Genomic DNA, 16,684 nt, shown 5'->3' with positions numbered 1-16,684 from the left:
CTAGGAAGTGTCTAAGGCTAGATTTGAACTCAGGTCTTTCTCTCTCTAGGCCCAACACTCTATCCACTGCAACATCTATATAGTCTCTACTTGAAAACTTCTAATGATTAGAAATGCTCCCTGCCTTTCAAGGTAGTATTTTTCAACTTGACACAATTCTAATTATTAGGAAGTTCTTTCTTATACTGAAATTAAATTTTGCCTCTAAAACATCCAATAATTGTTTTTTTAGTTCTACCAAAAAAAATTCATTGCTACTTTCTCTTTGCTAAAATTTTCTTTAACATTTTTCAATTAATATTTATTTGTGATATTGGTTTATAGTTCTCTTTCTTTGCTTTATCTTACCCTAGTTTGAGTATTAGGATTATATTTGTCTCATATGTGGAAGTTGGTGATGTTTTTTCTTTTTCAGTTTTTGAAAATAATTAGTATAGTGTAGGTAATAGAAGGAGGACTACAGACAAAAGAAAAATGGAAAAGATTTGCAAAAAACATTTCAACAAACTTTTTTTCCATCAAAGATAACACATACTTGGACCCTGACATCACAGTCCCTGATATGTGTGTATGCATGTGTATATACATATGTATATTTACACACATACATATACATGTACACACAAACACATATATATCACCCTCATAAAAATTTTGAATAGATAAAGGAGTAGGCACATAGGTTGCTTGTGATTTCTCTTGGTTACCTTCATATGTATGTATGTATGTTTATGTATACACACATATGCATATATACATACACATATACACACACATATATACATACATATATATATATACATATATATGTATATATATGGAGTTCTAGATGAAGACTATGCTAGTGATTTTCCTCCAGATTAACGTCGGTCCATTAATCAACACTAAGAACAGATTTTCAACCAATTCCAAATCCAGTTAACTGTACCATCTTTTTTCCTTGTTAATCACTTACAGTTTTATCATCAGAATTTTATTTCTTGGGGCAGCTAGGTGGTGCAGTGGATAGAGCACTGGCCCTGAAGTCAGGAGGACTTGAGTTCAAATCTGACCTCAGACCAAACACTTGACACTTACTAGCTGTGTGACCTTGGGCAAGTCACTTAACCCCAATTGCAAAAACAAAAAAAGGAAACAGAATTTTATTTCTGAGAACTTTCCACCCCTTCTCTTTCTATGATCTCTCTCAGAATCTCAGGCCACTGGATTCTGTCTCTTTATTGTATAAATTCATGGTCCATGGGGTCACAAAGAGTCAGACGTGACTGCTCAGCTCAACAGCAACAACATAAAAACATCCTATTGGTGTTGTCCAAAAATGGAACAAGCTACCTTCAGAGGTGGAGGGTTCCCTCTCCCTGAAACTCTTCAAGCAGAGGCTGGCTAACCCCCTTTTGGGTGTGCTGTAGTAGAAATTCCTTTGGTGTACATGGATTGGACTAATTGGCCCCTCCCTTCCAACACTCAGATTCTGTGATTCTGGGTCTGAGCCTCTGGAATCTTCGCCTGTTAACTTAGAATCACCTGTGTTTTGTCTCCCCTGTTTCACAGTGGGCATTCATCCTGTTTTATCTTCCCTCTCTTGTCTCCCTAGGAGTCCTGGTAATGTTATCTCTCGCTTACTTGACTCCACTTTTCTACTATATTCCCAAGGCCGCTCTGGCGGCTGTCATCATCACAGCTGTTGCCCCCCTGTTTGATGCCAAAATCTTACGGACAGTCTGGCGTGTGAAAAGTATGTATTTCCACTCTCTTTGCCAGATCAGTTCTAGGTATTGGGATCAAGATTACACTGGAGTTTGTACTAGATCAGGACTGGGGCCTGTTGGTTCACAGTTCCAGGGGGTCACCAGGAAGCTGTAGTAAGCAGGGAATTTGTTTGGGGAAGGGATTTGCATAATAGAGTCCTACCGGGAAATGGTAAGAGGGGAGCTTCACATTCCATGGGGGTGACCCACTCTCAGTGGATCCCTTGGTAAATCCTCTAGTTTATAACCCTTCAAAGTATTCTCTTCTACTCCTTCCATCCCTCTCCTGCCCTGCCTTTAAACCAAAGGCACCTACCTAAGGGCCAGTACCTATGAGCATTCTTCCAAGGGCCCAGGCCCTCATCTCAAAGAGATAAGATCAGGAAAAGAATTCACATGTATAAAATTCACAGCAGCTGTCTTTGTAGCAGCAAAGAACTGGAAACTAAGGAAATTGGGAAACAATTGGATAAATTATGGTAAATGTAATGGAATATTATTGTACTATTAGAAATGACAAAAGGAATGGGTTCAGAGAAACCTGGGAAGACTTGTATAAAGTGATCCAGAATGAAGTGAGAGGGACCAAGAGAACAATTTATATAATAATGACATCATAAAGCTAAACAACTTAGAAAGACTTAAGAACTCTAATCAGGGGGGCAGCTAAGTGGCACAGTGGGTAGAGCACCGGCCCTGAAGTCATGAGGATCTGAGTTCAAATCCAGGCTCAGACCTTACTAGCTTTGTGACCTTGGGCAAGTCACTTAATCCCAATTGCCACCTTCCCCCCCAAAAAAAGAACTCTGATCAGTACAATGACCAGAGGATCCATGAACCATGCTACCCACCACGTAACAGAGAGGTGATGAACTCAAGTTGCACATTGAGACATAAGAAAAGAAAAAGAATGCACGCCAGGGGAGGAGAGGGAGGGGGAGAAAAATTTAAAACTCAAAATCTTGTGGAAGTGAATGTTGAAAACTAAAAATAAATTAATTATTAAAAAAAGAAAACAAAAATTTTTCCCTTATAATCAATTTACGTAATGTCTATGTCTGAAAATATATGTTTCACTCTGTACATCTAGGTCATCATCTGTGGAAAGTATGACTCACCATCTGGAGTCATGACTGGTCATTGTGATGATCATAGGTCTTAAGTCTTTCACTGGTGTTTTCCTTCGCAGTGTTGTAATCATTATTTAAATTGTTCTCTGCATCATTTTATACAAATCCTCTAAGGTATACCTGAATCCATTCCTTATGACATTTCATATATTGCCTTAATATTCCATTATGTTCATTTACTATGATTTGTTCAGCCATTCCCCAATTTATGGGCACCAACTTTATGTTGTAGTAAAGAAGTGCAAACAGAGAACTGCTATAAATATTTTTATATATGTGGGTCCTTTTGCTCTGTTTTTGATCTTTTCCAGGGTATAAGCCTAGTTTATTGAATTTTGGGGGTCCAGTTCCAAATTGCTTTCCAGAATGATTAGAACATTTCACAGCTCCACAAACAGTGAATGAAGTGAATGAATAATCCATGGCAACTGGCTCTATCCCTGCTTTTCTTGTGACAGGCCAGTATTGGGAATCTGGCTTAGGGTTCCTGATTATTAGAGTTTGCAATGACTTGTGGATGCTCCCCCTCTCTCCCTGCGTGTTTTCCCCCACCCCACCCCTCACCACTTCCTCAGACCACTGTGTAGTTGGTTTAATTTCTGTTGGCTGAAGCTCAGACTTGCTTTCCTGCTGAAGTTCTCTCCATATTTTTCTCTGACTTCCACTTGGATTAGCTGAGTTCACACTGGCTTCTCTGGGTGTGACCCTTCTCTTAACTGCTACTGGCCTCCCCATTTACCTGTATGCATGCTGATTTCCCTGGAAGATAACTTTAGCTGCTTGTACCAATTTCTGGGGTGTGTGTGTGTGTGTGTGGTGGGGGGGGGTTCTTTAGAATTCATAGACCCTTTAACAGAGTAATACTTGGGACAAGGGAAAGGAAAAGAATTAGATATGAGATACTTAAATTTCATTTTAACTTAATGGAAGCTCCTTTATTACCTAGAAAACAAGCATTGACTAAACAAAAATTTTAAAGTATCTTTTGTTTTTATTTCATTTTCATTTCTGTACATACCTGTCCCCGCTTCCCATCCCTGTGAGCCAACCCTTGTGTAACAAGATATTTAACACCCCCATTGGTGGGGCTGAGATGGCGTTAAAGACCGCATGAGGCAAAGAATTTGCCAGCTAAGTATTCTAGGAAGTAGAGTCCAGTACCTCAAGAAACAGCATGGTCTTCAGGGCCTAGGAGAGACATCAGGACATTACATTGACTCAAAGAGGTTTTGAACTAGTCTATAACAGGAGTCAGGGGAGATGGATGGACAGATACATGGCAGGGACAGAGAATGGTTTTGAGTATGTCCAGGTTCCACCAGGGAGGCCAGAGTCTTCATCTACTGGAGAGAGGCAGGACAGCATTGACTAGCAGGAGAGGCAAGCCCAGTCATTAGTGCACTTTTCCCTGACCAAGAATTCAAGTGCCTGGGAGAATGTCTTCTTCCTTCCATTTTCTTTTCCCCTTTCTTTTCTCAATCCAAAGCAGGCAGAAGTTTAGATCCAAAGCTCCTAGTTTCCTTTCAGGCCAATTCTTATGTCTCCATAGTACTTTAAATCTGTCTTTCTCTAGTCAAAGGATGGAATAGATATCAATTGTTCTACATATACATCTTTAATTGTATTCACAGTGTGTAAACAGGAAGGACTGATTGTTAGATGATCTAGATCTTAATCAGCTAGGAAGTTTCCTTTATCGTAACATAATATATAACATATCATTTAACGTAGAGCAGAGATGCCGATCTCTGGCTAGTTATTAGAAGATCCCTAATTGGGTGCACAATGAGCTGTTATTGCATTTTATTAACTATACTAATTTATAATTCTATAAACTTCTCTAGACAGACTTTTAAAACTGAATCTAGGGCTATTGCCTGTAGATTACTGAGTCTGATATGTGTTCTGGGTGTGGCTTATTAAATTAAATTAAATCAAATTGAGGTTAACAACCAGAATAAGGTGGGAGGGGGAAGAAGAAAGTGGGTCAGTGAGGCAAACTGTATCTCCTTCACCCCTTCCTTCACCAGAAGGGAGGGGAAGATCAAGAATAAATAGATACAAGAAGGGAAGATTCTGCCTTTGTGGTAGCCAATGATTAAAAATAGTCTAAGTCTGAGAGGATTCCATTCTGCCCTTTTCCCTTGAGGGAGGTGGAGAGAATGAATGAGCTAACCTGGCTCTCCACAGCACCAGGTACTGGTTACCCTTGTAACAAAGAATAGAAAAGGAAGGTTGAAAAAGAAAAGCAGTTTAGCAAATCCAACCAACATATAACCCTAGTATGACAGTGTATGTAAAGATCTCCCCTCTAGCTTTGCAAAGAAGGGAGGGAAGGACATTTTCTCACATCTTTTCTGGAGTTTTACAAAGTGTTAAGCTTCAGGTTTTTGTTCTTTTCCTTTTATATTGTTGTACTTATTGGGGATGGGGCAGCTAGATGACTCAGTGCATAGAGTATTAGACTCAGAGTCAGGAACAGCTGAGTTCAATCTGGCCTCTGACACTTACTAGCTATGTGATCCTGGACAAGTCACTTAACCTCTGTTTGCCCTACTCCAGTGAAGAAGGAAATGGCAAGCCACTCCAGTATTTTTCCCCATGGACAGTATGGTCCACCAGGTCACAAAAAGTAGGACATGACTGAACAACTGAACAATGACAAAAATCACTGTGAATATCGTTTTCATGGTTTGGCTTATTTTGCTCTGTATCAGTTTATATGTCTTCCCATACTTCTCTGAATTCTTCCTATTTGTCATTTCTTATGATTACTTCAATCAGAATTGACTTTCAAAACCATCATGGTAAGCACTTGGGGTGGGGATGAATCTATTTTTCTAATATGTCAGAGGCAACAATGGAATTTTGGTGGCTAGCAAGGGAATGGACTAGTTCTAGGATCAGAAAGAACTGTCATCCTATCTGATGCAGGCATTAGGTGTGGGGCAGACTAACCCACTCAGCTAACCATTTCCATCTCTCTTTTCCAGGGATGGATTTGGTGCCATTGTGTGTAACTTTCTTGCTCTGTTTTTGGGAAGTGCAGTATGGCATCCTGGCTGGGATCCTAGTGTCTGGAATACTCCTACTTTACCATGTGGCCAGACCCCGGATTCAGGTAATGACCCTAACCAAGAAGTAGGATGACTTTCCCTCCTAAGGTTCATTCTCTTCCCTACCTCCCATTGCCTTAGACGTTAATAAGATGGAGGTGTTCCTGTAGGAGGCAATTAAAGTAAGTGTTGCTGGTAGGGAAGACAAGTATTGGTGAAGCCAATCTATGGACATAAAACCTTGTCCTTGTAAGTTTCTGTTACATCTGCATGTCTCCAAAATTATGCTAAAATGGATTATTACTGTTGTCCCTAAGGAAAATAGACAACCTTGAAAGGGATTGTAGATTATCTATATTAATAACATTTGTTTTTAAAAATAATAATAGCTAGAATATGTGTATACATATACATATCTGTATATACACACATATTCTCTGTATATATACATATGTATGTATATACACATTCTGTAACAGTTAAAATTAAGGTAGACTGAGGCGCAAAGTTCTAAGTACAATTTATTAGTAAAGCACATATTTACCAATAAATAGAATTTCAGCTTCCCCAGCAAAGCTAAGACCTCAAATGAAGGTCTTTTATAGCTCTCTTTTATGAACTTTCTTTTATATTTGAGGAGTACAGAAAATAGTAAGGCTAGCACCATAGACGGAAGAAAATATGATTGGATAGAAATTGGGAATGAGGGCTAGAAACAACTCTCTCCTTCCTTCCTGTAACTAAGAAATGTTCATTGTTTGAGTTCAGCTACATTGGCAAGGACAGAGATAGCAAACCAGACTTCTTGAAGGATAGTTTGGTGCTCTAAAGATACTAGACCAGATTCCCTATTGTTCAGCTGCATCCTTTAAGGGTAACAGATTTCCTTGACACAAGAATAGAACAGTGATTAACAGGTGAACTGGATTTCTAAACTTAACTTATTACAGGGTGACCGAATTTCTAAACTAAGTTCATGATTTCATAAATTAAGTTCATAAGTTCTAAATTAAGAATCATGACTTAGGCAGTTAACAGTACAAAATCAATTAACTACAAATAGAATCAATAAAAAGATGCAGAATCAATCTGATCATTTCTTTTTATTTATTTATTTATTTTTTGTTCTCAACATTCACTTCCATAAGATTTTGAGTTCCAAATTTTCTCCCCATCCCTCCCCTCCCCCGCCTTCAAGATGGCGTGTGATTTGATATAGGCTCTCATAGACATTCGTATTAAACCTATTTTCACATTAGTCATGTTGTAAAGAAGAAATTGAACCAGTATGAGGAACCATGAGAAAGAAGAAACAAATAAAAAAAAAAGAGAGAGAGCAAATAATTTGCTTTGATCTGCATTCAGACTCCATAGTTCTTTTTCTGGATGTGGACAGCATTTTTCATCATGAGTCTTTTGGAGTTGTCTTAGATCCTTGCATTGCTAAGAAGAGATAGGTATATCAAAGTTCAATCTGATTATTTCGATTCTATACATCTATTCATACATGTAAGGTCATATATATATGTACATTTATGTGTATGTTATATGTAATACTTATATATAATATATTACATCTATTATATGTATGATGTTTTATACACATACACATAGGTTTGCAAAACACTGTACATGTTGTCTCATCTGATCTTCACAACTGTGTGAAGGGGTTTTATTATTATTCTCATTTTACAGATGAGGAAACTTCAGGATCACACAGCTAACAAGTGTCTAAGCTACTTCTTTTTTTATCTAGTTGATATCTTTTGTTTTTATATTACTTTCATTTCCAAATATATCCCTCCCCACCCCTACATACCCAGGAAGCCATCCCTTCTGACAAAGAACAGAGAGAAAAAGGAGAAATTTAGCAAAATGAACACATCAGTCAATGTCTAACAGTATATGCATTATTCTGTACCTATAGTCTCCCACCTCTGCAAAGAAGAGAAAGAAGTGAATTTTCTCATCTCTTCCTCAGGTCCAAGCTTGGTCATTATTGTCTTCATAGTAGACCAACTACTTATAAGAAAATGTGCTCAGTTTGGTACTATTTTAGCCCCTTGTGGTGGTGACAACTCTTGGTACTGATGGACCCACTACCATAGTGGACAGGGGGAAATACAAAGAAGGGGTTAGACATGGATGGGGGGGGGTTAATGTTAAGCCATGTTGCTTATCTTATCTTCTTCTGTCTCAGAGTTTTCCAAACCAATTTGTCCATGGAACACTGTAAGTCTTGAAATTTGCCACAAGATACCTAAACAATGGTCTTAGAGGCCTGGGATTATAAAACTCTCCTAGGATAAATAGGGTTTGAGGGAGATTTTGGAGCAATATAGGAGAAATTGTTTACTTTCTCCTATACTGAGAAATTGCTGCACATAAATGTTTTAGACCCATACACAATTGTATATTTCATATTTTTTCCATTTTAATGGTTTTTATTTAAGGTATATTTTCAAAATTATATATGGAGATTTCATTACCCATTGTTGAAATGCATTTATACAGCATAGATTCAGTCCCAGATGAACCATTACAGACTATGCTTTCTAAAGCCAGTATTCCATCACTATTTTATGGGCTTCTGAAACCTCAGTTTTAAAATTAAGTGACTCTGTTCCCAGTGTATAGTTGTAGACAAATATTGTGTATACTTGTAGATGTTTTTTTCCCAAAATTAACACAGCAAATCTGAACAGTGACACAGTGAACAGTGACATAAGAGCTGTACTGGGAATAGGCTAGAAAATGGTCATTAACAGATTTAAAAATACAGTAGAACCAATGCAGTTTTCTCTCAAGGAAGGAATAATAAAACCTAGGAATAATCCTTTTGTAGACTTTGGTAATATTTCATTCCCTGTGAAAGCCCTGTTATTTATCTATTTGCTTCTACCTCAGTATTTCCCTTTTAAGAAAGCTAATTTGATATGTTTAATAGTAATGTATATGTAGAGCCTATATCAGATTGCACACCATCTTGGGGAAGGAGAAGAGGAGGGAGGGAGAGAAAATTTGAAACTCAAAAGCTTATAGAGGTGAATGTTGAAAACTAAAAATAAATTAATTAATAAAAAAGAAAGCTAATTTGAAATTCTAATTAGTTCCATATAAAAGTCCTATGTATCAGTGCTATTCATAATAATAGCTAATCGCTTTAAGATTGCAAAGTATTTCACAAATATTATCTCATTTGACCCTCACAACAGCTCTGAGAGGTAAGTGCTATTATTATTATTATTATTCCAATTTTACAGATAAAGAAACTGAGTCACAAAGTCATTAAATGACTTTCCCAAGGTCACACAGCTAATAAGTATATAAAGTAGGATTTGAACACAGGTCTTCCTAACTCCAAGGCTAGCACTCTATCCATTCTGTCACCTACCTGCCTTCTTTTTGTGAGCAGGGGAAGCAAAAGAGGGATGAGGTTTGGATCAGTGATTTCATTGTTTTGAGAAGTGCCTTGTAGCGAAGCTGCCTTCACCAATGTAGGTAAATGACTCATCTAACATATAATGAAAGAGAGTTGCTCAGGGCGTAGAAAGGTGAAGTGACTTACTCATGATTACATGTGTCAAAGGCAGGACTTTATTTAGTCCATTTCCTCCTGACCCTAAGATTGTCCCACTGTATCATACTGCTTCTTTCATGGGAATTCTCATGGTTCCAACTTCAATGTTTTATTTCAGGGAGGGACAATTCTGGAGATGTAAGAAATCTTTTGGAGGGGATAAATAGATGTGTTAGATGTTTTTAAACAGTTAAATTTTGGAAACACTTTTTTGTTTTTATCAGAACTGTGCCCACAAAACAAAAAAGAAACTACAACTTCTTTTGCTCTTAAGGAACTCAGTACTTTCATTTCTTAGACTACCCCATTACACGAACCCCCTTTTTCGCTTATTAAATATATCGACAGATCTTTTTTCAATATTTTCATTTCCAGAGTAACAAGAGACAGAATGCCCTAAAAGTCAGCATAGTTTTAAGCCCTATAAATGAAAATACTGAAAAAGTTCTAGTGTTAAATTTAGCAAGCATAAGCTTTCATAAGCTTACAACTGCCCTAAGACTTTTGGGACACCCTGTGTTTTTTGTCCCTGACTTTCCATGTCTGTGCCATGCATTGCCATGAACAAGCACACCAGGCCAACGGCTCTCAAGAGGCAAAGCTTTGTTGTGATGCAGTAAGAGGACAGTTACTTCATGACTAGAGAAATTCCTTCTTTGTACCACAGAAGAGAATAGCTATAATGCATGAACAGTACACCAAATTGTTTGCACTAGAGATTTTCCAAATTTCTGCTTAGTAGAGATACCCAATGTATTATTACTAAAGCTTCTCATTTTAGTCACTGAGAAAAAAACTCTCCAAACCCATATTCCCAGTTAAAGCCCCCAAACCGTAACCAACTAGTTTCTACCATCCTATTCTCCTCACCCTTTAAAAAAATGACGCATTTAAGGTAGAAACATATAAGAAGCCTTTACTTAAACTCAGACACTGGATTTCTTGAAGTTGCATAGCTCCTTCTCCAAAATTCCCGTTTATAAGTTTGCTTTCATATTCACACTCTGATATACACCCACACATGTACATGCTCACTCAAGTGGGATACTTTTTGTTTATTTATAAATTATGAGGAAAATTATAAATTAATTGTGTACAGATTAATCAGATATTTGCATAATAATGTTTGTATGATAACTCTTCTGGGATTATCTTCCCAACTTGTACTTGAATTCATGAGTTGAGTCCCTAGAGTGTAGCTGCTACTTCTGGCACGAGGGGTAGGAATACTCCATGGGCGGCTACTTCTGCCTCTATAAGTCATGAGCGCTCAACAGTTCCTTATTATTACAAGTAAGCCAGTAGACCCAACTGGTGCTTAGCAAAAGCATTTACTGATAAAGCAAAGTAAAATCAGTAACTAAAAATTGTCCTCCCCAGTTAAACCTTGGCAAATGCTCCCAATAATACACACAAAGTCTATGGGAACAGTGGTCATTAACTTAGAATACAGTAGTAGAGAGGCACACATGTAGGGAACATGTGGTCAAGGCTACCCACTTCTTATACTACCTGGCCCCAAAATCCTCTCTCTCTGTATGCGGTCCTCTCTGTGGGCCAACTGTCAATTGCCAGGGCTAACTCTCTCTTGAATCCATAGCCAGCTCCTTTCACCAATGCCAAAAGTCCCAATCCTAGAAACTTCTTTGAGTGACTACCTCTCCATAGTGGTTTATATCTAGAGCAGCTATTCTTAATATTTTTTGTGACATGGATCCCTTTGGCAGTATAGTGAAGTCTATGGACCCCTAAGAATAATGTTTTAAAATGCATAAAATAAAATACATAGGATTATAAAGGAAACCAATTTTACTGAAATATAGTTATCAAAATGTTTTGTAAAATAAATGCACAGACTCCAGAATAAGAACTGCCATCTTAAGAGAGTTGCTCACATGACTGTCAGAGGCAGGACTTGAATTTAGGTCTTCCTGACCTGGAAAACTATCCTGCTGTTTTCTAGACCACACTGGCTTTCATCCTTATTATACAAGTAAGAAAACTGAGGCAGAGTGAGAAGTGACTTGGCTATGCTCCCACTTGAGTAAGACACAATTCAGTACTGGGACTAAAGAATTTTTGACTGTTAGAGCTGGGCTCAGCACCCTTTACTTTTTTCTTTTCTGATTACTTGTAAAAACAACTTTTAACATTTAAAAGAATTTTTTGAGTTCCAAATTCTCTCCCTCCCTTCCTTACCCTCCTTCCTCATTGAGAAGGCAAAAGTTTGATATAGGTTATATATGTTCAGTCATGTAAAACATATTTTCATATTAGTCATGTTGTGAAAGAAAACATAGAACCACCCTCCAAAAAATGAGGAAAAAAAGTAAAAAATAGTATGTTTCAATTTGTTTTCAGACTCTATCAGTTCTTTCTCTGGAGGTGGCTAGCATTTTTCATCATGGGTCTTTTGGAATTGTCTCGAATCATTGTCTTAATCAGAGTTGCTAAGTCTTTCACAGATAATCATCCTTACAGTATTGCTATTACTGTGTACAATGTTCTTCTGGTTCTCCTCACTTCACTTTGCATGAGTTGATACAAGTCTTCCCAGGTTTTTCTGAGAGAGCCCTGCTCATCATTTCTTATAGCACAATAATATTCCATCACAATCATATACCACAATTTATTCAGCTGTTTCCCAATTAATGGACATCCCCTCAATTTCCAGTTCTTTGCCTCTACTAAAAGAATTGCTATAAATATTTTTGTACATATAGGTCCTTTTTCTTTTCCTTTTTTAAAAAAATCTCTTTGGGACATAGACCTAGTCCAGCACCCTTTTCCTAAAACAACAATAGATATGAAGCCCATGTCTACTCCATTACTCTCCACAGAAACAAAACTGTGTAGATGGTCAGTTGGTTTGAGTTTTCCAACTTAAGTTTTTATCTAGAGTCATTTCTTCTACCTTCCTCTCAAATACCCTTTCAGTGAGTGAAAAACGGATATAAGGATTATTAGATGAATATTAATTTTTTTTGTGTTTGTAGCTTTATAGGTACTCTCAGGCTATGCGTTGACTGTGTCTAAAGGGAGCTGTCTTTTGATAAGATACTAACCTCAGAGATCAAGTGGAATTTGCACTTTTCTATTTGGGGAGGAAATAGTAGTTGTCTGAGCCCCTGGATACTCTTCTTAGATGCCTGGCTGCCTCCAGATTGTGCCAGGATCAAGGGTTTGAAAAGATTGTTTCATCCAACTGGCTTAATGAACATGGATGAATGAACAATAACCCTTGGTCCAGGAGGCCCTTAAGAATGTGATGTTTACTTTGGGAGAGTCTGTGGAAGAGAGGAGCAGAAAGGACTGAGCTTTGGAGAGTGGTCCCTGTTAGGAGAAAGGAGGAGGAAACAGGTCTCCAGAGAAAGGAGACACTGAAAGGGTAGACAGAGGGTGGGGTCCCTATCACTTCCTGGATCAAATATAAAAGCCTCTGTTTGGTGTTCAGTGCTCTTAATAAAAAAAAAAGAAAGAAAGACAGAAAAGAAAAGAAAAAAAAAAAGAAAAGCTTCATAACCTCCTATCTTTCCAGTCTTTTTACATTTGATCTCTTCCACATGCTCTTCAATCCAGTGACACTGGCCACCTTGCTGTTCCTTGAATTAGACACTACATCTAGTGTCTAGAAAAAAAATCTCAGCATTTTTATTGGTTGTCTTCCACGCCTGAAAATCTCTCTTCTTATCTCTGCCTCCTAACTTCCCTAGCTTCAAATCTCAGCTAAATACTACCTTCTGCAAGTTTTTTTTTTGATCCCCCTTAATGCTAGTGTCTTCCCTCTGAGATTATCTCCAACTTATCTTGTATATATCTGATTTGTACACAGTTATTTGCATGTTATTTCCCCTTCCCCCATTAGATTGTGAGCTCCTTGAGGGAAAGGACTATTTTTGCTTTTCTTAGTATTCTCAGTGCTTAGCACAGTACCAGACACGTAGTAGAGACATTGTAAATATTTGTTACTTTAGCTTGACTCCCTGAAAAACATGATTAAGAAAAAAAAAATTCTGGACATCATATTCAAGAAATCATACATGAGAACTTCTCAGATCCATTAGAACTAGAGGGCAAAGTGAAGATAGAAAGAATCAACCAATAACCTCCTGAAAGAAACCCCAAAAGGAAAAGTTCCAGGAATGTCATAGACAATATCCAGATCCCCCATATCAAATTAAAAATACTGCAAGCATCCAGAAATATTTCAGATACTAAGAAACTACAGTCAGGATCACATAAAACCTGGCAACTTTTACTACAAAGAAAAAATTTTGGAATACAACATTCCAAGAGACAAAAGAGATAGGCTTACAACTAAGAGTAATTTACCCTGCAAAGTTGAATATAATCCTGCAGTGAAAAAAAAAAAGAAATTGATCTTTGATGGAAGAGGACGTTTTAAAAATAATATTTATTTTTTCACCCGATTATATATTAAAATAATTTTTAATATTTTTTAAGTTTTAAGTTCCAAATTCTATCCCTCCCTACCTTCTCCCCTCCCCCCTCCCTGAGATGGTAAGCAATCTGATATATGTTATACATGTGCAAAAATGTAAAACACCTCCATATTAGTCATTTTATACAAAAAGACTCAAAACACAAAGGAAGGAAGGAAGGAAGGAAGAGAGCAAGGAAGAAGGAAAGAAAGAAAAGGAAAGAAAGAAAGAAGGAAAGAAAGAAAGAAGAAGAAAAGAGGGAGGGAGAGAGAGAGAGAGAGTATCAGTTCTTTCTCTGGACGGGCATAGAATTTTTCCTTTGGAATTGTCTTAGATCACTGTATATACTATGTATCATATACACATATAATATATACACTTATATGCACATATAAAATATATACACAAACAAAATATATACATATGTATACTATATACTATATATTATGTATACAAATATATACTATAAACATATACTATATATATATATAAACATGCACATACTATATATACACATATATACTATACATATATATGCATACATGCATACATACATTATGTATTTATGCACACACACTATTGTTATTATGGTTCTGTGATGGGGTGAGCATACTTGGTGTGCTCATCAGAGCCCAAGGCAAGAACAGAAAGAACCTAGGCCTCTTATCTTCCCCCATCCCCTCACCCCTTGATCTCTCTTCTCCTGTCCACCCGCAGGTATCAAAAGGCCCCGTGCTTATCCTGCAGCCCATCAGTGGCCTTCACTTTCCAGCAGTTGAAGCTCTTCGGGAGACTATATATAGCCAGGCTCTCTCAGGTAAGGCTCTAGAGACTGTGGGTTGGCGTGGGGAGTGGAACCAGTTCCCTATATTCCTGTTGCTTCCTTCCATCTATCTCCTTTCCTCCTTCAAGGAGGCTATATGCTAGAACCCTGAGAATCTAGGCAACTAATTTCTCTTCAGGTAAGTTCATCTGGGTCTGTGATGTAGAAATTTCTACTGTATACCAAAGTATACATACTTACCTTACCTCCATGTGTGCATTTTTACTGCAAAGGCTCCACTAGTGGTTCCCAAGTGGTTTCATTCCATTTTATCGACTTTCTAGATTTTTTTTGTGGGGGAGGGCTAGACAATGGGGTTAAGTGACTTGCCCAGGGTCATGTAACTAGTAAGTGTTATGTGTCTGAGTCCGGATTTGAACTCAAGTCCTCCTGACTCCAGGGCCGGTGCTCTATCCACTGCGCCACCTAGCTGCCCCCACTTTCTAGATGTTTGCCAACTATCTCTTTAAAGATCTTTTCTAGAACCTTCCCAGGAATTGAAACCAGGCTTACTAGCTTGTGGTTTGCAAACACTGTTCTCTTCCCTTATTTAAAAATTGGAACATTTGCCCTTCTCTAATCTGTCACACTTCTTCCATTTTTTGTGATCTTTCAAATATCACTACTCAGTAAACATATCTGCCAGTTCTTTCAATACTGGTAGGGGTAGTTCATCAGGGTCAAATGACTTGAATTCCTCCAAGGCAGCAGCCAGGTGCTACTTAGCACCTTAGGGAGGGATTGGTTAGGCATTCCTGAGGCTTAGAAAATGTTTGTTGAATGAATGAACAAATGAATGAATACTAACCAAAACTCTTTCTTGATTGTTTCCTCCAGCATCACCCCCATGTTGCACCATCTTGGACTGTACCCATGTCAGCAACATTGATTATACAGTGGTGACAGGACTTGGGGAATTGCTAGAAGAGTTTGGAAATCATGGGGCCTCCTTAGTTTTTGCCAAGTTACAGGTATGTTTTTCTTGGGGAGGCCAGGGACCATCCCACAGAGGGGATTGGGGCTATGTGTACAACATAATCAGTAGTCAGCAATCTTAAAAAAAAATTCATGATAAACTGACTGACTGCTCACAAAACAAACAATGATATATTAATAATTATTAAATATTTAATTAACATTCATGAAATAAGGAATATAATTTTACATAAAACTGGGCGTTTAACAAGATTTGTTGTTCAGTCATGTCCAACTCTTCGTGACTCCATTTGGGGTTTTCTTGGTAAAGATACTGAAGTGGTTTGCCATTTCCTTCTCTGGCTCATTTTACAGATGAGTAAACTGAGGCAGCCAATGTTAAATGACTTGCCAAGTTCACTTAGCTGGTAAGTGAGATTTGAACTCACAAAGATGAATCTTTCTGATTCCAAACCCAATGCTCTATCCACTGTACCACCTAGCTGCTTTTGAACAAGGTAAAAATGAATGAGTTGAAGAAGTCTGATGGAAAGATTTCTGGATTTGAGAGTCAGAAGATGTGGGCTCAGATTTCAGCTCTGTTGCTTGTTATCTGTGTGACCTTGGGCAAGTCACTTAACTTCTCATAGGTAAAAATGGTGGAGAGAGGATGCAAGGGATTGCGCTAGGTGACCTCTAAGATCTTTTCTAGCTTTAGGTCCTGATCCATGAACAACAAATTGTTAACAAAATATATTTGCTCTATGTCTCCTTCTAGTTCTGTTTGACTTTCATTGCCTCTGACTTTCTTTCCTTTCAGTGTAGTCAGTGTGTGTGGACTTTAGGTTCTGCTGATCTCACTTTTCATTACTTCATATGGATCTTAATGTATTGCCTTGAGTACTTCAAAGTTAACCTTTTTATGTTACCCTAATATTTAATTACATTCATATTAAAAATAATAAATTGACTTTTTCAGCCATTCTCCAA

General features: G+C 37.7%; 1 protein-coding gene across 2 annotated transcripts in view; it reads left to right on the top strand.

Annotated features, from left to right (window-relative positions):
- The window catches only part of SLC26A11 (solute carrier family 26 member 11), a 41,821-nt gene that overhangs the window by 22,363 nt on the left and 2,774 nt on the right, over positions 1–16,684 (top strand). For both annotated transcript variants that reach the window (XM_027850155.1, XM_027850156.1), the window contains 4 exons: positions 1,595–1,735; positions 5,872–5,999; positions 14,674–14,773; positions 15,617–15,750. In XM_027850155.1, the coding sequence (XP_027705956.1) occupies positions 1,595–1,735; positions 5,872–5,999; positions 14,674–14,773; positions 15,617–15,750 (503 nt within the window). The remainder of the gene's footprint in view (positions 1–1,594; positions 1,736–5,871; positions 6,000–14,673; positions 14,774–15,616; positions 15,751–16,684) is intronic.

The sequence above is a fragment of the Vombatus ursinus genome, unplaced genomic scaffold (assembly GCF_900497805.2).
Source record: "Vombatus ursinus unplaced genomic scaffold, bare-nosed wombat genome assembly UNPS02008996.1, whole genome shotgun sequence".
NCBI lineage: Eukaryota > Metazoa > Chordata > Mammalia > Diprotodontia > Vombatidae > Vombatus > Vombatus ursinus.
Note: the sequence above shows the minus strand (reverse complement) of the source record. Positions and strands in the feature narration are given on the sequence as shown.